Source organism: Hoplias malabaricus, chromosome 18, assembly GCF_029633855.1.
Source record: "Hoplias malabaricus isolate fHopMal1 chromosome 18, fHopMal1.hap1, whole genome shotgun sequence".
In the NCBI taxonomy this organism is placed as follows: Eukaryota; Metazoa; Chordata; class Actinopteri; order Characiformes; family Erythrinidae; genus Hoplias; species Hoplias malabaricus.
The window spans coordinates 10,889,352-10,914,743 of NC_089817.1; the positions used below are offsets into that span (position 1 = coordinate 10,889,352).

The window sequence follows — 25,392 nt, forward strand, 5'->3', positions numbered from 1 at the left end:
ACAGACTACAGGAAAATAGATCAGTGATTAGATAGTTCAGTGATGTGATAAACAGTTCCAAGAAAACATATGAGACAGTTCTATATGTCATTAGGATGCAGCAACCCTAGGCAGTTTTTGTGAAAATGTGTGCACTATGAAAAGACAAACCTTTTTAACTTGTGGAGCACGCGAATGAACCCAATTACCTTCAAACATTCCACTGAGATGTAAAACATTTGCTTAAAATCACAGAGTTTTAATGTTTTGTTTCACATTTCAGGACAAAGAACTGCTTGTTTTTTTGTTTATGAATTTTAATTAGAAAAGACAACTGGAATTTATTGTTTTTTTAGATGTTAAAACAACAAACCAATTTACATGTGTCCATGTATTTAGCCTGCTGCAGTTTAGTGTCACCCAGCCACATTGAAATTTAAGGAATTTTCAGCCTGTATGCTTATGAACTGAGTCACAATACAGGACTGCCAATCGGAATAGAGGTCTTTTACAATCTCAAAGATGGGTGTTTAGCTGTCAGGGATAAATAGAGTTAGAAAATTATAATACAGAAATGAGTTATGGATTTGGTACATAAAGCCACACAAATTTTACAAGATGTGTAGGTGTTAGATGTAGGCACCAAACACTAAATGCCTGATCTCTGATCTTAATTATATAATAGAAGGGTCCACAGTTTCTTAGAACTGTGTTACTTAGCTATTTTTTCAGATACAAGATTATATTCAGACAGCATGAAATGACTAAATATTGGTTTATCCAAACAGGAAGTCTTTTGAGCTCAGTGATATCAGTAGTGATTGGAAAATAAGCCAGGCTGCCAAGGATGTTTAGGATAGCTTAAATTTTATGGGTAAATCACTTCTAAAAGCAAATTTTGTTACAATTTTACACATCTGTCAGTGCTGAGGAGGATGTTGGCTTGGTAGATGCTTCCTCGGGAAACTAATTTAGCAACTACTGGAGTGTACAAAGAAATCAAATGCCAGAAAGTTGAAAGTTTCATGGAAAGACATCAGTTTTAAGAGTTAAATTATGACCTTATCAACTACATTTTAAATCAAATCAAATCAAATCAAAGTTTATTTGTCACATACATAGTTATACACAGTACAACTTGCAGTGAAATGCTTTGTCGACTGTCCACACGCATTAACAAAAATAAGAGTTAAGGAATTAGGAAATATAAAATAGAAATAGAGTAAAATAAAATATATGGACATTCTCAGAATAAATAAAACTAAACCAAAAAGAATCAAAGCTAAAACTGTACAACAAACACACAAGAAAAATAAAATATATAAAATTGTAAACAATTATAAAAAGTATAAAAAGTGAGCTGTCATACAGATGTGGATTAAAGTGCATAATGTGCATCAGAATGTGTAAATTAATGCAGTGCAAAAAATCACAAGTGAAAAATCTGTGATGTAAGAGCAGTTAGGAGTCCTGTATTTGATATAAAGTGTGAGCTGGATGAAGTCTGGGTTTAGACCTAGTTCAGAGTCTGAATAGCCATTGGAAAGAAGCTCCTCCTCATCCTCAATGTGATCGTTTTTAGGAAGCGAAAACACTTTCCTGATGGCAACAGAGTGAAGAGTAAGTTGTTAGGATGTCTGAGGTCCTTCACGATTTTCTTGGCTTTGGACCAGCACAGCTTATTATAGATGTTCTGGAGGCCAGGAAGCACGACTCGGATGATGCGCCCCTGTCCTGTTGGGTGCTGTTTAATTTAGTGCTATTGTTCAACTGACTTTACTTAAATGACTAATTCAACCAAGATGACAGCATTCAGATGCTAACTGAGAACACATAAATAACAACAGTATAGACCTGAGTCATTGGCATTATTGTAGTAGAGCAAGTCTGTGCTGGAGCAGCAGACGATAAGTTCTTTATCATTGATGAATCAGCTTTTATATCACAGTGGATGTGAAAACGTGACCCCCTGATGCTCAAAGGGGACTTTCTTTGGGCCCTGAAAAGGATCTGTTGTGTGTACAGTTGGCCACAATCACATGGTGCCTTCTCTTGTCCTCGGTCTCCTCATCAACCCAGAGAACTACTCTATCCAATCTGGTTGGAAATGTTTCTTGTTATATTGTGATTGATGGTAGGTTACAATGAGTCAAATTGCGAAGCTAAATTGACAAAACAAAACAAAAACTTTACTGACATAGTCTATAATCAGTTTAATTATTCTTTCCTGTGTAGAAAAGTTTGGTGATTTACTATAAGGATTTTAGACGCATTAATATGTTAATGAACAACCAACCAGAAAATTACACATTTTTGAAATTCATGGATATTCAGCATTTCTGTTTTGGCTCATAATAGGATTAAAGTGAAAGTTTTCTAGTATAGGGACATTAAAAATAAAACATTAATAATGGGTTTAACTGATATATTAAAACATAATTGAATGAAACGTTTAACTGAACTGAATTACTTTTCTAAATTGTGACCAACACATGAACTGTAACTGTGTCCTGACATTGTCCTGAGAAATGAATACCCACCACTCAGTATTTACAAACAGTCACTCACTTTTAGCCCAAGCTACTCCTCAGCAGGCCTGTATTCCTAGCACGGCTAAGGATGTGTCGGCTTTAAATACAGAGCCAGTTCCAGATCATGGAAAGTCTGCTGTAATGTCGTAAAGCTGCACGGCTTAATGGATTTGGTGGCGTTCCCAGTGTAGGTTTATACACTGTCTTAGCCTTTAGTCGGCTCATTCAGTTAGTAATTGCTTTCTTGTGTCAATTGCGGTAGCAAGTATCAATGTCAATCTTCAAAGGATTCCTCAGTCCTATCACTTTTTGAAGATTCTCTCAGTTAATACCTTTACAAAGACTGAGAAACATTTTATGTTCAGGTTTGTTTGCTACCACACCCTGTGTGCTGTTTGTTTGAATGGTTGCTGTTCTGTTAAGCAGGTTAGCGTGTGTGTGTGTGTGTGTGTGTGTGTGTGTGTGTGTGTGTGTGTGTGTGTGTGTTTTTTACTTTTAGTATGTTTGGTTTTCTCTCTTGTTCTTAATTCTATGAGCTGTGTGAGTTTGAAAATATGAAATCTGATCTTACTTTCCCTTGTTTTTTCTCTTTATCTTCTTGCACCCTCCTCCCATGGTGAAACCTCTTTGCCCCTCCTCCAGCCCACTGTGCTGAGAAATGTGTGCACGGCCGCTGTGTGGCCCCCAACACCTGTCAGTGTGAGCCCGGTTGGGGAGGAGCTAACTGCTCCAGTGGTAAGTCTCCAGCTGTAGCTATCCATCTCTCTGCACGCCAATAGCTTGACACACACACTCACACACACACACACAAAATGCTTTCAGTGCCAGCTCATCAGCACACAACGGAAGACAAACAGAATGAGCCAGAGGTCTTGGCTGTTCAACACAGAACACAACACAGAACACAAAAGTTCTCGACTCTCTGTGGCTGCATTTTTTTCCATTGCCTATTTGTTTCTTACCTCCTAAAACCCCACTCTGTTACTGGCAGAACCATGCTCCCTTAATGGAATTCTCCAGTATTTTAAGGGTCTTTTGTAACAGACAATTATTTTGACACCCTTTATGTGCACTTAGTAAAACACTAAACAATGCACATATAGTATCATGTTTTAAAATAATATGCCGGGATATTTTATCAGCTTCTCATGATCCCAGTAATTGCAAAACCATTCACTAGATGATCAGCCTTAAGTTTAATTACGTAGTAATAGACCTAAAGAGGGGTTAAAGATATTTTATTCCCTAGGCAGTAATAAGAACCTGTTTTTCCTTCCTTGTGTTTATTTGAATTCCACTTCTTTTATTTATCTAGTTTTATTAGCTCAGAATGTCATCTGAAACCTGGCCTGATCTTTTTGCCCTCATGGCCAGGTGTGTTGTGTGGGGTGGGTTAATGGTGGCTCAGATGAATCAGCTGGGGTCCTGGGCATCTGCTGGTCTTGTGTTTCAGGGTCTTTATAAAGAGCTTATTGTTATGTCTGCAGTCTCACTCAGTCCCACAGGAGTGAAACAAGTTCAGCTAGTCAGTCTGGACAGGGTGATTAAACAAGCTCTGATAGCACTGGCCTCAGATTCATTGTTAGAAGGATAGAGGAAAGGGGATACAGGCCCACATGAAAGGGCTGGATAGCTTGGCATATTGCAGTACAATTACAATAGTGTCATAAGTCAAAGGTGTGGTTAAATGTGTGTGTGTGTTTTTTACAAGATCTTTTCACTCAATAGCAATGTAATTAACACAATGTTTTCATTATATCATTGGTTACTTGAGAATCTTTTGTAAGATTTTTTGTTGTGTTCAGCAGAATAATACCACTAGCCAAACACTGGGTTTTCCCAGAATTTGGAAGGTCTTTCCTGATTGGTTGGTAGCATTTTTTACTTATCATATTTATCCAATGTCAGTCCATTCACAGTGACTGGAGGTCACATATGCATATGTAAGGGTGGGTGATTTATTGAATGTATAAATACACATATATATATATTACACACACACTTGTCTACCCATCCATAACACTCACCTGGGCAAATATGTAAATGAGACATTGTTTGTATCTGAGTGGGACAGGGAAAGAGCCTGGAGAAAGCAAAATAAATAAAGGACCAAAGCACGTTTATATGCATTATACTGTGTGTATACATGTGTTTGGAGATCTTTAAAGACCTGTATTTAACATCCAGTTATATTTTGGCTGGCTCCCTTATTCACCAGTTCCTTTATAAGTTCTACAGAATAAACATGCTGAATGATTTATTGTGGAGAATTTGAAGATGACAAGTTAGGAGCACCACATTAACCTAAAGACCATAAGGAACCTACTGCATGTAGAGGGATTTGGGCAGCCAGATGTGATTATTTTCTTCCTTAACACTTAATTTCTGTCACAATAAACATAAAATATTGAATTATTTTATGATTTGTTCTTTGGGAACAAAATGTTAATAGCAGTGTTGTCAGGTGTTAAATTAAACACAATTAAATACTTATGCTAAAATTAACTTGGATGTGATTACCCGTTACTGCAAAACAATTACTTCTACTAGAGTCATCATGCTGGTGTGATTATGTGCACAGGGAAAATCAGGCAAAACTCAAGCATTTATCAAGTACTTAATGGATATTTCAGAATATATCATGTGTATTATGATATGGCCTAAATTATTGCAATATAATTTTAAATCAACCATATAAATTACCCAGTCCTATTTATACAACAACTAATCACTGTACTAAACATGAACTGACCCAGTCTTAGAGATCAATATGCCTCACTGGACACAAAACGGAGACCTCAGGCAATTCATTGTTACACAGCAAATTCTCCAGTGTTAAATCAACACTATTAATGTGAATTTAACACTGAGAGTGTTAAATTATTACACTAACAGTGTTAATTTAACACTAATATTGTTGATTTAACACGGATGAATTTGCTGTGTAGCAAGACCTCAAACACCGTTGCTTATGCTGTCAAAAGTGGGAGAAATAAGTGTTAAGACCAAGCCATGCTATGGGTCTGAAAGGATGTTTAAATTGTCTGTTGACTTACTCTCACATGACCCAGGCCTCAGTATTATCCAGATTTTCTAAAAAGATGTAAGCAAATCTGTTAAAAGGGTGCTCTGATGCTTGTAGTCATGAAAATGCATTTTAGAATTCACAATCGATAGTTCAATTGTGTAGCAATTTAATATAACATCAAAACAGCTTAGGATTGTCTCTAAGACCTACCATGTTTCCGGGTCTTTCTGAGAGGCTATTTGTTCTTTGAGTAGCGGTCCCAGCTCAGTGACACAGGGGCAGACTCTGATCCCCTCTTTGAGTTGGGTCTCATGAAGGAAGCCCCTAGATCAACACTAATATGTCATTCATTTCCTCTAGAGACGCTCAGCCCCTCAGACTGATTTAAACAGGGTAGCCTTTCGATTTCGGGTCAGAGGAACCAAAGAATGTGTCTGGTTAATGTTATCAGGTTCAAGAAACAATGAAGGAGGAATCTGCTTTCTTCACACACACAAAGAGCAAAGAAAGCAGAGGAGAGTGACAAGGGGTGAATGTAGGAAATGACCTCAGGGCTAAGTGCTTCTGAGATGTTGCTTAATACAAGCTCTTGAACACACAAACACAAATCTATAATGTTTTTACATTTTCAGAATAATTGTCCAATTGATGATATTCCGGTTGAATGTTTCACTGTAGTGATATTGAGAGGGCTAGCATTAACACATTACATCTACAGTTTCAAACTGAAACGACAGCATTCATGTTAAAGAAATACCTTTAGATTAACAATCAGCAGCTGTTATCAAGGTTTGGATTTCAGTGTTTCCACTTTCTGGCCTGTCCACTTGACATAAAACCACTATTACCTTCTTAAATGGGCTGCTGAAACTTCATATGTGTCTTTAAGTGCTGTCTCAAAGTGTCTACTTAGTTTATGTGACAGTTGTTCGACTGTTGGTTTCACACCTGATGGCAGTGTGATTTTATGCTGCATTATACTTATTTGGAACTCCCCTAAATAAGGAATAAAGAACTTTAAGATTATTCTGAGAAGCAACAACTGGGTGGGCATTGTAGGGTTATACGCTGTATACAGGGTTTTCATGTCTAGCTAAAAAAAAATAAATAATAAAATTTGACAATTCTTTGACTGTTGCACAAAGTGAAGCTTTGAGCCAGAATGTTATATTTATAGAATTATCACACAAAACACAATAAAAATAAACACTGAGAATAAGGAGACAATGTATACAGAGAAAGCACAAAAGAAGAGACTTCTATACACTATGATACAAAGAATCATTGAACCATGTGGGCTTTACATAAGAAAGACAAGTCTAGGGACACCTGAAAAAAAACATGTGATGAACTAGATATATGTGTGTTCGTCTGTGTTTGTGTGTGACAGAGAGAGAGAGAGAGAGAGAGAGAGAGAGAAAGAGATAGAGATAGATAGAGAGAGAGATAGAGAGAGAGAGAAAGATAGAGATAGATAGAGAGAGAGAGAGAGAGAGAGAGAGAAAGATAGATAGAGAAAGAGAGAGAGAGAGAGAGAGAGAGAGAAGGAGAGAGAGAGAGAGAGAGAGAGAGAGTGAGAGAGAGAGTTCATGTGTGTTTTCAATTATATATGAGATCCTTGGTGTAAGGGCTGTACAGACACAGTCTAACAGAACCTCAACAACAGGCAGAATCAGTAATGTCCACTTTCCCTTCAGTAACAGACACATCTCCAGAAGTGTCATTCTGAAAGCACAGATTTTTAAAGGCCAGCAAAATAGAGCAGACTGAATTGAAATAACTTTTTCTTAAATAAAAGTATGACATTAATTTTTAAATGGATTATGATTTTGAAGTTTTTACAGCCATTCTTTACAGTTACCCTAGTCACATATGCCAGTTGCATTAGATTTAGTGTTACATTTATCTTTGGTCAGTTGCTTTCGGTCAGCTGCCTTCTATATATTTTCTCTTCCTATCTTCATGTAAGCATGCAGGAAACATTAGGATAGGAAGTCACATATTAGATTACTGTTGGATTAAAAAAATTCTAGGCAATATTTACAACCTAGTGTAAAAAGTATTTGCATTTAAATGATTGAAATGCTTCACTCAGCTTTAATAGGGAGAATAGTGTTTCTTTCTTAGCTACTTTGAGTTTGGCACTGCAGAAACAGCATTATGTAACTCCTCCCTCCCCTTTGATTTCAGTGGATATTAGTGTTTAAAATGTAATTACACTCTGCAGCTGTTGGGGGAGCCCAGGAGCAAAAATTACTCAAAACTTACCTAATGTTCTATTATAATCTGAAGCAATTGATGAATCACTGCTGGAAACCCTATGTTATATACTAATGCTAACAGTGTACTAATACTACTATAAAATTCTATAAAATTCTGAAGATGTTTCCTCACCATGTGCTGCTCTCAGTTTGTTTGCTTGCTTTAAAAAAAAGTGTCTCATCTGGTATGCTAGGCTCTCTCTCTCTCTCTCTCTCTCTTTCTCTCTCTCTCTCTCTTTCTATGCTCACGACAGTAAAGCAGCGTTTTAGAGGTTTTTAGACAATGAAGAGTCCTCCAATTTAAAAGCATGAACCAAGATAAGGATATTGCTCTATTCCTGCTCCGTAATGTGTAATATTGATTTATTTGTGCTGTGGATGAAACTGACCCTAAATTTGATAAAGAGCTAACTGCATTAAAGTAAACATAGACTGAAAGTGCTACAAAATTAAACAACTCAAGTTACCAATGAGTTCTGTGGTAAATCAGTGAATAAAAATTTACAGCCAAATACAAAAAAAGTAGTTTTTTTCCCCCTCAATCTTACCATTCCACCTTAAAAGATGCAAAGCTCCTGAATGTAAACCAATAAGAAAACACAGTTCCCCCACAATCATAGACAATCCCTTTAATCTGAATCCCTTATGGTAGGCAGGACCTTTTAGATCTCCTTCACCCTTTTGACCACATCTCAGAATATCAGTTAATTTGCAGTGTGAGTAAACAACTTCTCCAAAGGATGAATCCAAATTGAATAAATCTGATTTATGAATCAAACTGAGCCTAAATTATACAACACTGTTTTCTTTCTCTGTTTTTAAATGATCAAGAGCGTGACTGCAATAAATGTGTGTTTAATAGATATGTGGAACTGCATTGATGGAAATTCATTGAGCACGTTATTAAATTTAAGATTTACTGCACTATATCTGCTGTATCACTTCTGTGTAATTCTCATTCATTTTCATTATCTGTAACCGCTTATCCAATTCAGGGTCCAGGGCCTACCTGGAATCATTGGGTGCAAGGCAGGGATACACCCTGGAGGGAGCTGTGTAATTCTCCAAATCAGTGAAAACAAAGACTCTTTTTTTTGGACTTGTAGTAGCACTTACCCTCACCCATTTGTCATGTAATATCACAGCATTATATTCCTCAGCCTAATCGTTTTGAGAGAATTGACTATTTGGTGTTTTTATACTTTAGTCTACTCAGCATAAATATGTCATAGCATTGAGAATCTCCCAAGTACAATCAAGAGATCCTTAGAGTTTGTGTAACATCTGATATAGAGGGTTATACACACACAGATGCACAGATTTCCACACAATAATATTAGCTCTCTGACATCCTTCCACATTAGCCAGCAAGCAGAGGAAACAAAATTATGTTTAAAGCTTAATTATGAATTTTCTCCCACCATCAGAAGGAATTTCCTACTTGGAGGTAAAAAATAGTCATATCTTTTTCTTTTAGTGCAAAGTTGCATGCAGAACTTGATGATGAGCCCAGATTAATTTCTATGATTCTGGCGCTGATTCAGAGTGTTTCTTTCCTCTCTAGGGCATTTAGACTCTTATAGTTTAGGACAATGGGGTAGTGGTTTGGAGGGGGTGGCGTCAGTGCACAGGCCTCCAGGTCCACTGCTTTAACTAGGTCAGGTCTCACAAACGTAGCTCTCTAAATAGAGAAGGTTTTGTCCATGCAGACCCTTTAGAGTTACAGTTGTTGCCCTGCGGAAACGCTGTGGACTTTTCACCATCGCCAGAAAGCACTAACGCACGCTCTGCACAATGCCTGCTAATGGGACATAGAACACAGTGATGCTTTCTTATAGAAGTCAGAGCAAGGGCTTATGTTTTGTTGTTTTTGCAACATCTCTGGTCCCATGATGTTTTTCGTTGCATGGAGGAAGACAGTAACCAGAATGACTTTAGGATTTAATGTAATATTTGTGCTTAATTTCATTTTGCACATAAGGAAATATGTCAAAGTTTGAGCTTTCAGTAAAACAAGGTGCCAGACTCACTGGGTTTGTTCCCTCAAAAATAGACTTTTTTATTTTAGTTAAAGAATAGAATTTTACCATATTCCATTACAGTTGCAGAGATGCCATACATCCTGCTTAACTCCAGGCTCTTTATTGTAAGTTTGAATATGAAAGTGGATAAATGTAATTTTTTCTTTTGAAAAATATAATTTAGTGTAGCCTGCTAAATTGTTTTACCTTTTAGTGTGCATTTACACTTTTTTGTGTTTTGGGGGACAAAAATGTACCTGTTCAGTGCACATTTTTTCTGACAGTGTTTAATGGATTTTAATGGACTTCTTATTAAATAACAGTGGTGCCTGAATAGTCATCTTCATTCATTCATTATCTGTAACCACTTATCCGGGTCGCGGTGGGTCCAGAGCCTACCTGGAATCATTAGGCGCAAGGTGGGAATACACCCTGGAGTGGACGCCAGTCCTTCACAGGGCAACACACACTCTCACACACTTTTGAGTCACTAATCCACCTGCAACGTGTGTTTTTGGACTGTGGGAGCAAACCGGAGCACCCGGAGGAAACCCACGTGGACACAGGGAGAACACACCAACTCCTCACAGACAGTCACCCGGAGTGGGAATCGAACCCACAACCTCCAGGTCCCTGGAGCTGTGTGACTGCGACACTACCTGCTGCACCACCGTGCCACCCTGAATAGTCATCTTAGAGTGTGAAAATACATCAAGAGATATCGAGACCTGCCATTATACCAACTGTTAATAGATACTCCCCTGTCCAAAATGAGGTAGAGGGTCAGAAGGGTACCTAAGGTCACATAAATATGCACTTGTTAGCCTACATTTTTTGCCATATATACAGGACACATAGATTTTAAATATTCTCTATTAAACAAACAACAGACATGGCTGCTGATTTCACATATTCTGAATATTGTACTTGCTGAACTTAAGGTTTTAAACATTGAGAGATTGTTTAAGATCAGAATAAATTCTTGTCCATACATCCACTGTAAGAAGACACAATAACATTGTGGGTCTGAAAGGATGTGTAGCTGTCAAGAAGCAAAGTGGATAAAACTTGCAAATCAAACACAGAACACAATGGATGCTGGACCAAAATACTGTTACGTTTCATTGTTGATGATTCAGTGTAGTTTTTTCTGTTTAATATATGTTATTAACAACAATATTGATGGCAAATTAACAAAATTAGATCTGATTTCAACAATTTCACTGTGTATTAAAATGAAAACCTGAAATAGTGCATGGTAACAGGAAAGCAGCTGCCCTAGCTGCAGATAACACATTACATTTGTGGGGTCCAAACCTGAAGGTTAGCAGAGGTCCTAAAACCTCTGAAAAGGTAATGCATTTAGTTCAGAGTTTTTTTTCTGCATCTGACTGATGCCATTTAGAGATTTCTTTAGTAGCCTTGAGGACTATCTGATGTGTATAGGGAGGCTTTTGACTTAGGTGCTTTTAAACTGTTGCCCAGTAGATATTTGTAGTGGAGCACAGCTATTATCTTTTCATTCCATTCCATGCCTTGTAGCCATAGAGTGGATCAACATTTTATTTAGTTTGTATAATGGTATGTAACCAGTACATTGTAAATATAATTTGAAATAGTATTTTTCTTCAAAACGAGAATATCTTTTTTTTTTTCTTTTAAAGCTGATCATATTTTTTTCTTTCTGTTTCGAAAGCCTTTAGTTTGCCTTTACTGCTCTGTAAATAGTTCAGGACTGGACAGCTGCTAGCTTTCCTCAGTGCTGCTTCCATCTTTAACTCAGGCTGTAAAACGAAGCTAAAGATTCAGGGCATGTCAGTGAAAGCAGCCAATCTGTGAAGCAGGAAAAACTTGAGGTCACTTAACCTCATTGGCTGGTGACATCAACACTCGTTAAACATGCTAGTATGCGTGAAGACGTCAGTCACTGAGTTTGCCTCTCGAGTTTATGGAAGATTTTACAGCTTGTGGAAAATGCTCTCATCCTCTCATCATCCTCAAACCTGCTTTAATCCGGCCGGCACTAATGTTTATGTTCGGTGATGCCAAAACACTGGGCTCAGTCAGGAGTATGTGTTACGATTCAGATGCGTTCCGATTTTTTATAAGATTTATTTAACCTGGCAGACATTTATCAACTCACAAACCTGCCAAAACTGCCAGCCAATATCTTTGATATTTTTTGAAAGTCGTGATCAGTGGGGATAATATATTTGAAATATTTTATTGTAGAGATTAATTCTTTTCATACTACAACAAATGTATGAGAATTTTTACCACAGAGATGCAATATGTAAAGCAAGCTGTGTGGATTCACTACATCAATAAGTGCCCTTGGGCAAGACTCCTAACACTGCATTCGCCATCCTCTGTTACAAGCTTAACAGTATTAGTGTTAGACAAATACTGTAAATTGCATGTAGTCGGTTTAATTCTGCAAATCACAAGCAACCTCAAAATATTGCTACAAGCGAGCCCTTTCATGAGGGTCAATCCTAACACGATGACGTCTCATTTGAATCCATACATTAGAAAGTAGTTGAACTGCTTAAGCTCAGTTTCCTTGACATATGTTAATCCTGTCACAACGGGTCAAGAAAAGAAACACCCCTGAATTGTGGCTGTGTATAACGTCAGTTTGCTTTGTGCACTCTTTAATTTTAAGTGTTTATTGCTGGCAGAAAAACACTTTTTTAACCCCTCTAACTGACTCTCCTGTGCACCAAATCGTAAGAGCTCACGGTCTCTTAACCTGAAACATCTGAACTCTAATGAATGGTTAGAGAAAAATCAATCTCTCCTCATTCAGCTTTCCCTGATGCTGATGTAAGAGAGAGTCGTTTCTGGAAGATGAAAGAGGAACTAGAATAAGCATGTGGTCGGGTGTGTAGCGTTGTCCTGTGTGTTTGTAAGGGGAAACCTCAGTTCTGCAATGGGTGAGGTTATCAGCTCAGTGTAGTGAAACTGTGGTCATGAGTGGTGTATTGCTACCTCAAAAATAGGGCACCAAAAGTGACACTAGAATAAGTCTGAAAACATGTTTACCTTTGCTTGACAGATTGTTTTGTTTGGTTTAGTCGACTTAACAGATTTCCCAGAAGCTTGTTGAGCTGTTTAATGACTTTGTGTCAGGAGCAGATTAGAAAGATGCAGTGGCACTTCACATGACTGAAAACATGTGGGCCTTCAATCTCCCAGTTTGGAAGTACAGAAGAATATTGGAAAAGTGCTATGACTTAATTTTAATTTTAATTATTATTATTTTTTAATTTAGAGTACAATTGTGTAAAAGTACAAAAAATTAAGCTCAAGTATCCCCCAAGGCTCACAGTTGGCCCTATACAGGCTACATTTCAGATTTTATCATGTATGAATAAACTGAGCTCTGAAAGTTTTTTCTCTGCAGCATGTGACAGTAGCCATTGGGGTCCACACTGCAGCAACCGCTGTCAGTGTAAGAACAGCGCGCTGTGTAACCCCATCACTGGCGCATGTATCTGCACTCCTGGCTTCCGTGGCTGGCGCTGTGAGGAGCGCTGTGAGGAGAGAACCTACGGAAACAGCTGTCAGCAGAAATGCCTGTGTCAGAACAACGCCACCTGCCATCACATCACAGGAGAGTGCACATGCAGCCCTGGATACACTGGAGCTTTGTGAGTTGCTTACATATGCACAAAGACACACAAGTATAATCATTACAGGCATTATTATCAGAAGGTAGCACAATTACAGAATTATTGATCTATTAGCTTGATTATCTCTTAAAGCTGTAATTTCACAGCATGTCCTTTAGAAGCTGGCAGTTAATTATATGGTTTTGTTGCATAATTAACTATACAATTATTTTTGTGATAAATTGCATTAGCATTTGATTTGCATTCCTTATAGAAAACACTTCTGAAATTTTCACACTGATTCTGTTAGACTGTACCTACAGCAATAACATTACAGTTTAAATCTCAACAAATGTCGATAACAGAAACAATATTTTGGTCAATGACAGCAGTAAGTGTGATATGAAACAACATTTTGTGTCTTGCAATGAGCTAAACATCACTGTTACATTTGGGTTTATGAAAGGCCCATATGTTCTCATTATGCCCCTGTTGTTTTGTGCAGTTGTGAGGATCTGTGTCCTCCAGGCAAACATGGTCAACAGTGTGAGGAGCGCTGCCCTTGTCAGAATGGAGGCGTGTGTCACCATGTGACTGGAGAGTGCTCCTGTCCTGCAGGCTGGATGGTAATTACAAAGTTTGTGCTTGATAATTAGGAAAACACAAAAGCCAATTTTTACATATTTTTAGGACCTGTTAGAGACATAAATCTATGACACCTGAATTTTAGAAATGTCCTGTAAAACGGTATATCTTCAGGACATCATGACATTGTTCTGTTGCTTTCTGTCTGCCTCTGATAGTGTGATGATTTTACAGAAAATCAGATTTACACAAAATGTTCTCCTGTAATTAATCCTTTAAATAATCTCAAATAGGCTTTGTCATTTGTTCTCAAATGTATGTATGATTCCTCTAAAAGATTTTAGACAGATTTTAGTTGCATACAAGTGCATATTTGATATATATATATATATATATATATATATATATATATATATATATATATATATATATATATATATATATATTTTTTTTTTTTAATGGCTTAAACAGGTTGATAAAAATTTGCATGTGTTTGTGCAGGGGACAGTTTGTGGTCAACCATGTCCTCAGGGTCGCTTTGGAAGGGATTGCTCACAAGAATGTCAGTGTCACAATGGAGGGACCTGCTCTTCATCCACAGGAGAGTGTTACTGTAGCCCAGGATACACTGGAGAGAGGTGAGACACCACCTGTCTGCACTTACTTCTATAGTTTATGCATTCCATCAGCAGCATGAAGGAAAGAATGAAAGAGAAAAATAGCAAACAGCTGCATATCAGATGATAATATGGAAATAATATACTCTAATACAGTGGCTGAAAGCTAATTGTGGCACTTGAATGGAGATAAAATTTCTATATACAGTATATATAACACTCACAGAAATCAGCAGATATTGAAAATGATTTACAAATGCTTAAGCAAAGCAATATTTCAGTGCCTAATTTATCAGTATCTAGTCCCAGTATAAATTAACCTTCCATAGGTGAAAACATGCTGATTTAATAAAATAACTCATTTCCCATTCAGTCTGTTTTGAAACATGACTTACAATAATGTTATTTCTAAGTGAGACTGATAAAGCAAATCAAAGATGAGAAATTTTTATTGTAACAATTATTATAATTAGAAATATGCAAATAATATTTTATATAACAATTTATATAACAATATCATGCAGTGAATTTAAAAAGAGAAATAAGATTAGATTTCCAAAATGTTTACTTTTACTTTGATCACTTTATAGTTTTTAACTTACTCTTCAATAATATGATAGTTCTCAGGTGCGCTTTTTGTGAAACTAGTTTTATTTACATTCAAGGCCATGTCTACTGGACTGAAAGCAATAAATACAGATGATCTGGGCATATGGACAATTTCTTGGTCAGTGATTATTGGTACAGATGAGCGTTTGGAGACTAGGTCAGACACTGTGTATTAGGAGTTTGCATGGATGCAGGATCTATAGTGAAACGACCCACTCCAAGGTCACATGATAATTAAGTTGTGAAGTCAGCTGTTGTTAATGGACTCTGTAAGCACATGTAAACATACACAGCTCTACTGATTATCAATCAACAACACACTACACTGTAATGAGTTTGAGAAGTCTTGCTCTAGCCTGGAACCACATGCAAACTACATAGTGTAACCAAGACAGATCCAGTTGAGTGTAACAGTTTATATGCCCCTTGTCAATGGTATGTTTTGTTGGTGTTCTTAGCGAACATATATTCATATCCTCTTTAGAGAACACTTTTCTTTTTAATACACAGTAAATTATTATTTGCAGAAATTCTAATACATATTAAAACAAAAATCTTGACAAATAAATGGGAACTGTGAGCACAAACGTTGGAATAAAAGACATAGTCATCTAATTCCAGGGAAACATGAGTAATACAACAGTTGACTGCTCAGTTGTTTCTTGACAGCTGTGCTTTATTACACTGTAAGTTGATGCAGCATAGAGCTAACAAAAGCCTTGAGGTGATTAAAGTCTCTCATGTATATTACAATCATTATTTTCTATTTATATTTTACTGTTCTCTAGCACCAAGCCAAAACAACAAATTGTGTCACTGTGCTGATATATAATAACTTCTCATGCTCCATATCTTTGGCCTGCATATTCTCAAAGCTTCTTAACAAATGCTTCCAAACTAGGCTTAGACCTCTCTCCTGTGTGACTTTAAACCACAGTCCTGTCATTGAAACTACTGCAGCTAAGTCCCAGTGACACAATAAACAAAGCGGAGAAAAATGGGAAAAAATAGAAAGGAACAGAAGAAAAAAGGGTATAAAGGAGACCACTAGGCTTGTGTGGAGCCAGAACAGTCCACAAGACAGCCAGCCATGAATATGTGTTTGTCTGGGGTAGGTTTTCCTAAAAACAAACGATCTGCAGTTTCACATTCATATGTATGTGACCCAATGTTCTGATAAAGTTGTTGTTTGTTACTAAAACAAGTCTATATTTGAGTGTAAATCATGACACACTTTCCTTTTATCTGGCAGTAGCTGAAACAGAAATATTTTATGTGGTGTTTTATGGTATTTGGTTTTATAACAATGAACCCAATAAGGTTTGATTTAAAGGCTGCACACTGTCCAAAAACCTTATTGTAACTGAGGCAGATTTTTAGAATTCCCATGGCTTGTGTTCTAAAATGACTTCAGCAGAAAGGGAAACATAGCGTGGCTAAATTCTCTGTGAATGGATGAGTTGCTGATGTGGCTGACTTGAGGTGGGCACTGCAACAGTAGGTCAGGAGGACGGAACTACTGTGTCCAACAACAGCTGCAGCCAAAGCCTGTACTCATGATTCAGAAAGAGACACAATCGAGAGAGAGAGAGAGAGAGAGAGAGAGAGAGAGAGAGAGAGAGAGCTTATGAAGAAGACGAGATGTGAGATGTACTACACGCTCAACAAAACATACAATAACACATTATATCCACAGGTTTTATCCAAAAGGACAATGCGTATATCAGAACTGTTAAAACAATATCTAAAAGAGTATTTCAACACTGTGGCTTACAGTTATGGTGAAAGGAACTAGGGGTCATAATGAATTGGAAGCAAATGAAGGCATTGTTTTTGTCCAAAATAACTAGTGAACCTATTGAGTTTTTATCTATGTGGCTGGAGGTAGCTTAAAAGCCCATTCTTTTTTTTGTGCACTCATTGCCCAATTTAGCCACTTTATTTCTTTTAAACCTTTGGGGTCTAAAGACATTTTCTCAATTTTCTGAAATTCGTCTTTAAAGTACTTGTATTATAATAAATTGCCCACATGTTTTATATCAAAATGTTCAGAACAATCTCAGCTCTCTCGTTAAGAGAGGCCCATGTGACCTAGAGCATTTTGTGAAGAGAAAACTTCCATATGGAAAAAAAAATCTTTATATTTCTTAAGAAAACATCCCTTTAATCATTGTTTTGGTGATTGAAATAGTTTTATCAGAGTCTTAAAAACAAGCGAATCCACCAGTTAGACACGGCGAGAGGCAGAGGAGACGTGTCTCAAGCTTATACATAGACTCGTAACTCGGGATGTACAGTATCGCATACAGTCACGATAACATACAGTCGAGAGTGTTTGAAGTGTATTTCTGCGCTGTGATATCGTTGAGATATTAACAGAAACATCGTGAATGTTCGTTGATGCACCGGCGCGTTCTTCAACCCCAGAGGGTTACACTTTGTAGGTGTACAGTTACAGACTATAGCTCATCTATTGCTCTACACTCATTGTTAGCCCCATTTTATACTGCTCAGTGTCCAGGACCACCACAGCTTGCGTATTACTGGTGGTGGATCATACTCAGCACTGCAGTGACACTGACTTGGTGGTGGTGGTGAGTTGGTGTTATGCTGGTACGAGTGGATCAGACACGGCAGTGCTACTGGAGTTTTCAATCACTGTCAAAACCCTTATCTGATCCACTGAAACCAGTGCAAAACAGCATCATCACATCAGTGTCACTACAGTGCTGAGAGTGATTGACCAGTCAAATGAAACCTGATTTTGGTGGTGCTTGTAATATATTATAACTGCCATCAAAATCTGTGGTACACCAACAACCAAACATATGATCAATTATCTTTTATTTCCATGTCTTTATCCTGATTACGGAGGTTTTTAGTAGTAAAATAGCTCAAAATTCAGAGCTTTTTTAATATGCTCTACATCAGTTTTTCCCATTATCTTGGAGACATTTATGTGTTTTTACTGCTTTCAAAACACCTGTCCATAGTAAGCAGCTCATTAACAACTCCTTGCTGAGTTATAGGGGTTGTTAATGAGCAGAGAAATCACAAAAATGTGTAACATAGGCCTGGAGCCGGACTGGGAAAACTGCTATGTAGAAAACTATAACAAGGACATGCATTTAGTTATTAATAAAAAAATATGTAATTTCCATATGGAAAAAAAATGATATCATCACAGTAATTGCCATACATACATATGCAGTAATTGCCATTGCCAAAAAACTGAAATACACAACGTCACTGATGCAATCTATTTTTATTCAGGTGTTGAATCCACTAAACTCAATGTACCTTTTTTTAAGCATATAATTTTGTAAATGTTTACTGTACGGAGCATCATTGAGGGTTCAGTGGTTATTGGGGCTAAGTTGATTGGGAGCAGAAACTGGGGCCTACTTTGGAAACGAGTCTGAAACTGGGTAGTGTAGCCCAGTGCCCATAATGACTGTATCAGAGCGCATGCACCATATACTTAAGCAAGCCAAGGAAGGACAGGAATAGCGCCACAAATGCATTTTTATGAGTTAATAAGAGCTTTGGCTAAACCATACGTCACAGGAGGCTTCCGACCAACTCTAACAGGCCCCAGCCCACCACACCCTATGGGCTGGAAAATAATCAACTCAGAGCAAGGGAGAGAGAGAGAGAGAGAGAGAGAGAGAGAGAGAGAGAGAGAGAGAGAGAGAGAGAGACTTCAGTGTCAGAATATGTTCGGAATATCATGTTCTGTTTCGCCTTCATACATGGGTTTTTACACTGAAACATCTGTTTTTGTTTTTGTCAGGCCTTTGTCAACAGGAGAAGAGAGTGTGGAAGGAGAGAGAGAAAATAGGTCTATTGATACATTTGAGAGCGAGAGAGAGAGAGAGAGAAAGAGAGAGAGAGAGAGAGAGAGAGAGAGAGAGAGAATTAAAAATAATGATAAAGAATGCAAAAGAGAAGATTTGCTTCTAGGCAAATGTGTATGTGAGGTTATGTTTTGTTGCCATAAGTGAGTTTTCTGCACTGAAACATCTGCAGTATCTCAGGCCTTCTTGGGAAAACTTAAACTGTTACCCAGAGTTTAATACCCTTCCCTCTGATGAATATCGTCCTGTAGGAGATGACCACAGAACAGTGAGATATGTGAGATTCAGTGTGGGGAAATGCTGTACAGCTGGACAGCTTCCATGTGTTGCCACACAAGTGTGTCCATTTGAGGGGTGTGGGGCTTTTCTTTGGGAAAAGCTTAGCCAGGCCCCATCTGCACAGCTAATGGAGAAGATAGCCATGTCCAAATGACATGGCTTACATTTTTCAGCCCTGACATACTCATCCATCAAAACCAGTGCGTCCTCTATCACTAGCCTTGTTGGAACTACTTTGCCCTATCACTCTAAAGCTGCTTACCTCCAGAGGGATTGCTCATCTGGAGGAGGAAGCTATCAACAAGTGAGTAATGATGAATTTCAGTTTCATGCAGAGGTCCACTACAACATGGTGATAAGTACTTTTCTAAAAATGCCTCGGAATATGGTGAATTGTTCTGCAATATAAGAGCGTTTATAGTTCTGTATGCCCTAATCTTTTAGCCAAATTAAATTATCAGGCTGTTAAAATATGTAAAATATTGATAAAGACTATGAACATATCTAAAAAACTAAATTTAAAAAGGAAAATGTATCACATTTTAGGGGTATAATTTTGGCTTTTAGAATACATAAATTATATTTGTTTATATCTATGATATATGTTATTATATCATTATAACAGTAAGTAACGTAAAATCTAAAATCACATGACTAAGTCTCTTTGATATTAGGCAACATCTTAATTTAGTGCCCTATTGCTGATAGGCCTCTCCTTCTCCCATGGCACATGCTAACCAGTTCAGGCACCTTTTGGCTGACATAAGCTATTTTTACGTATTAATTGTCCAGAGAATCAGGTCTGGATAATTTCCACAGTTGCCCTTTACACAGCGAGATTTTGTGGCAGACATGTACTCACTAGAGGAAATTTTCTGTGTGCTTTTGGCATGGGGCAGCGCAGGCTGGAGACGTGACATGAATAAACTTTAAATTCACTCTCAGGAACACTTTTGGGTATAATCACACAAGGGCTCATGCGAACATCACCCAGATTTTGTTCTAGGGGCCTGGCAGGGTAAAGTTTGGGACTGTTACGGACCTGTGTGTTCACATGTACAGGGCGGGTTATTGTACATGTGGGAAACAGGCTATAATTTCCCCAATAAGTGCAGTTCTGATGGTTAGGAGTGTGTGTGTTTGTGTGCAGGTGTCAAGATGAGTGTCCAGTTGGCAAGTTCGGTGTGAGCTGCAGTCAGACATGCCGCTGTGAGAACGGAGCTCAGTGTTATCACATCAGCGGAGCATGTTTGTGTGAGCCAGGCTACACAGGAGAGAGATGTGAGACACGGATCTGCCCAGAGGGTGTCTATGGACTCAAGTGTGACAAGAAATGTCCCTGCTACACCCCAAACACACACAGGTACTGTGATATGTGGAATGTTTTATTTAAGAACACTTTCAGGAGTGATGTGTTCATGAACCAACACTTGTTATGCTATGTGTTAAAAATAACTTTGTACCCTTAAATAGGTTTTTATTTTTAAAATGAATTTATGCACCACTGTATGAAACCGAGTTAGAGACCACCCTTTCATTAATTTAATATACTTATAATTGGGATTTCATTTATTCGTTTTAAGCAACAGAAAGTCACTTTCACTCCATGCTTGTAATAACAAGATTTCAGGTGTAAACATGTACTTTTTATGGAGAAACACACATTCAGTTGGGTGTGTACAAAGTTTGACTAGCAGCTGTGAGGGTTTGTAAGTGTGAGAGAGTGAGAGTAAAGAGAGAGAAAGTGAGGAAGTGTAGAGTAGAGAGTTGGCGGGGTGTATAGGTGTGAGGGGTTTGGTGACTTCAGTGACTTGAGTGTTTAATGGTGGTGGGCAGGTGGTGTGTGTATGTGTTTATGTGTTTAGAGCCACACACACACACTGACACACACAGATTCTCATTGTGTTTTTGCTGTGTGGCTCAGACAGGCTGTCACAGCTGACCGCCTGCATGTGCTGTGGCTGTCTGTGTGTCTCTGTGTGTGTAGGTATATGAGTGTGTGTATTTGAGTGAGGGGGGACAGCTGCCAGCCTGTGGGTCAATTGAACTGCTGTTTCAGGTGCAGACAGCTGCCACACCAACAGGTACTGGCCATGGTCAGTCCATATCAATGCACTGATCAAACAGGTGGCAAAGAATTTATTCTGTCTTTCATTGCAAAATATTTTTCATGAAGAACATGTTTAGAAAAGCAGGCCTTTAATATTAACTTCAAATATCTTCTTCTGCTCTTTAATTTACTGTACTCCATGAATAATTTCTTAAACTAGTTTTTTTCATGGGGAAATGTATTACAAGATTTATTGAAATATCTAATGAATAAGAATATTGCATATCAGTCATATTTTATGGACAAATAAAACCAATACAGTGGCATAAATGTATAAAACACAGTCTCACTAAAGGAAGCTTCATGCATCTTTATAATGATAGAAATATACAAAAGGCATCAGATTGCTACTCTCAGACTTTATGATGCTCAAGTTGTTGTAATTATAATTACATAATTATTGATACATATTTACAATCAGATTTATCTTTTTTCTTTGTCATCTAGGGGTATGAATAAATAAAATGTAAACAGGATTCTGTCCAAAAATTAAGGTGTGCAACAATAACTTTTAATTGAATTGAAATCAAAATGTCTCTTCTACTTTTAGTCAGTGCTGTGAGTGTTAAATAATTACCGTGTCAAGTCAGGTTTCTACAGAGTACACACCATTAAAGCTCCACTAAATGCTGTATCATTTTATTTTTCAAACTATAGTACAGATGAAATGTTTATTCTCTCTCTCTCTCTGTCTCTGTCTCTGTCTCTCTCTCTCTCTCTCTCTCTCTCTCTCTCTCTCTCTCTCTCTCTCTCTCTCTCCCTCCGTCAGTTGTCACCCTGTGTCAGGCGAGTGTTTGTGTAGGGCTGGATTTTCAGGGGTGTACTGTAATGAGACGTGTGCTCCTGGTTTCTATGGTGAGGAGTGTCTGCAGGTGTGTCAGTGTCAGAATGGAGCAGACTGCCACAGCGTGACTGGAGACTGTATCTGTGCACCAGGCTTCAAGGTAAATGAGGCACTTTTCCATCAAGAATCAATACCATTATTAAACAAAATACTTTAAAAGCACTACATAAAATTGGCTTTAGAACTGGGTGCTCTATATATACCCTATAGCTATTTAATGTTAGTGTTAATAAATTATAAACCCTGTTTTAAAATACTGTTCATTAAATTTCAATATGTAAATTACATAATACTTTTTGAAAAGTGTTGTTAGTGAACCACAATTTTCAATATAATTCATCTATAAATACAAGCTGAGTCAAAGGTCGCAGGACACCATTTTATTTCTTTGAAATGCTACGTGACCTCCTTCCCATTCTAAAATCTTGCCCTTGGTCCGATATGGTGGCCATGTTCCAGACACAGCTTTAACGGATAGGCCCCCTCACCCATTACTTGCTGGGGTGTTCAAATAAAAGTGTGTCCTGACACTTTTGACCCTATATATATATATATATTTTTTTTTTTTTGTTGTCATAGAGTAACAAGTGAACTACTCAAGAACTGAATCAGTTAATGCTAATAGTTAATGAATTGTTTTCTCAGGGCAGCAATTGTTCGACCCCATGTCCTTCAGGCACATATGGAGTAAACTGCTCCTCTGTCTGCACCTGTAAGAATGGAGCTGTGTGTTCCCCTGTAGATGGCTCCTGTACATGTAAAGCAGGTAAATAAAGCTGATTTGATTTGGGAGTTTTGCAATTTTTATCTAACCCATGGAGCCAAACACTGTAAATTGATTCAGTGTGAGTGTTTAGACTTGGCGTGCCTCAGATACAAATAGAATGTTGGAGTTATGAAGTCACTGAAACTGAATATGTTTTCTGTTACATTCAGTTCAACTTTAACAGAATTTTATGATAGGTGAATGGGATGTTAAACTTTTTGGGGGCCATTTTGGCTGACAGAGCTCACCCCCTTGGACTGGATCATGCAGTGAAATGATTTGTTTTTGTTCAAGCTGATTTAGAATGGTTGTTAATTTGAACAGATTTTTTCCATGCTTGATATATGGTATCTCAAACAAGAAGAGAAAAATGTATGCATATTTCAACTCCACCAGCACTGATTCTAACTCTAAAGCATTCATCATGATGATTACTACTGAATGTTATATAAAAACATGTGGCTTACAAGACTTTTTCTCATGCACCCTTGATCCTCAGGTTGGCATGGTGTTCACTGCTCTATAAACTGCCCCAGTGGAACCTGGGGGCTAGGCTGTAACCTTACTTGTAAGTGTGGGAATGGTGGTGCGTGCAATGCTCTGGATGGACGCTGCACTTGCGCTCCAGGCTGGAGAGGAGAGCGCTGTGACATGCACTGTCAGGTGACTGACAAATACACACACAGATCTGGGTCCTCACTTATAAAAATGTTTTTAAATTTCATGCTAAAATTTTTTTCTCAAGATATTTCCTCTTCATTTTTATACAAATGATTTATGTCAGATTAGAAACTGTTCATCTGCTCTGATATTTTATTATTAATTTCATTTACATGTACATTGTCATCATTCAGGGCTGTAGAATAAGCTTTTAAAAGCTGATTTGTAAATGTAGAATATTTCATATATGTGGCTTTTAATTTACTCACTCACTCACAACAAGTTGAAGATTCTCCCTGAGGGGGCAGTATGATTTTTCATAGCTCTTTTACTTATTAAATAATTAGAATGCAGCCCTGTTATCAATGCTTTGTTTGGCAGTGGTGCTCACATAAAGTTTTATTGATCTGGAGACACATTACATCAAGTGAATCTAAAGTTCTAGTTTCAGTGTTTAGTGTTTAGAGGTATATATATGATATATATAATTTTAAAGCAATGTTTTCTCATATTTACTGATTTATTGCAGGGTAATATTTGATAACATATATAATTCATGTATAATATCATACTGAAAAATGCTGAAAAATCAGTTTGTGTGCAATGGCATGTTCAGCCTTAGTTTGGATTAATGTTGAAAGGTTGAGTTTAGCACAAAGAGATCACATGCTCTGAATGAGGCAGCATGACCTTGATTTACAGCTTTTCTTAATCACACAGTAAAGTCACTTTCCTCAAAAAAAAATCCTTTTATCAGAAGGTCAGAACTTTCTGGATTAATGCATTCTCTTCAAAGTCTTTCAGTCACAAGATTAACATCAGCACATTTGTACAAGCCTCATTTCTAGAAACATTGGGATGCTTTGCAAAATTTAAGTAACAGAATGCAATGTTGGGCAAATAATTTAAACCCTATATTTTTTTGAAAATAGTACAAACACAATACTTCAGATGTTGAAACAAAGAAATGTTATTGTTTTCCGAAAATTATACTATATACCCATTTTGATATTAATGCCAGCAACATATTCCAAAAATTCTGTCATGGGTCAAGAAAAAATGGTAAAGTTGTGTAATGCTACAAAAGAACAAATTAGTTTAATTGGCAACAGCTTAATTACATTACTGGGTTTAAAAAGAGCATCACAAACAGGCTGAGCCTTTCAGAAGTAAAGTTAGGGAGGGGTTCAACATTCTGAGGAGCCTGACTGGGAAAACAAATCAAAAATAATATTTCTCCACATAAAATAGTGTAAAACATGACTATTTCATCAGCTACAGCACATAATATCTCTAACGTTTCAGAGAAACCAGATAAATCTCTATATGCAAGGGGCAAGGCCAAAACCAATACTGTCTGGCTGTGATATTCAGCCCCTCAGGCAGCACCGAATTAAAAACAGACACATTTCTTTTAGTAGAAATCACTACGTGGGCTCAGACACGCTTCCCAAATCCATTATCTGTGAACACAGTTTTTCACTACCTCAACAAATGTTTATGAAATCATGTTTTGGAAAACATGAATGCTGTGCTTTCTGGGCTAAAGAGTAGAGGGATCTTCTGGCTTCTTAAGACCATAGTTCAAAAACCAGCATCTGTGATGGTAGCATTAATGTACATGACATTGG

The 25,392-nt window shown here is 37.5% G+C and overlaps 1 protein-coding gene across 1 annotated transcript in view; it reads left to right on the plus strand.

Annotated features, from left to right (window-relative positions):
• Nucleotides 1-25,392, plus strand: part of megf10 (multiple EGF-like-domains 10) — a 57,622-nt gene that overhangs the window by 17,540 nt on the left and 14,690 nt on the right. Inside the window, exons 5-12 of the mRNA XM_066650545.1 lie at nucleotides 3,153-3,245; nucleotides 13,227-13,473; nucleotides 13,940-14,060; nucleotides 14,521-14,657; nucleotides 20,532-20,744; nucleotides 22,261-22,435; nucleotides 22,981-23,101; nucleotides 23,601-23,764. Of these exons, the coding sequence (XP_066506642.1) occupies nucleotides 3,153-3,245; nucleotides 13,227-13,473; nucleotides 13,940-14,060; nucleotides 14,521-14,657; nucleotides 20,532-20,744; nucleotides 22,261-22,435; nucleotides 22,981-23,101; nucleotides 23,601-23,764 (1,271 nt within the window). The remainder of the gene's footprint in view (nucleotides 1-3,152; nucleotides 3,246-13,226; nucleotides 13,474-13,939; nucleotides 14,061-14,520; nucleotides 14,658-20,531; nucleotides 20,745-22,260; nucleotides 22,436-22,980; nucleotides 23,102-23,600; nucleotides 23,765-25,392) is intronic.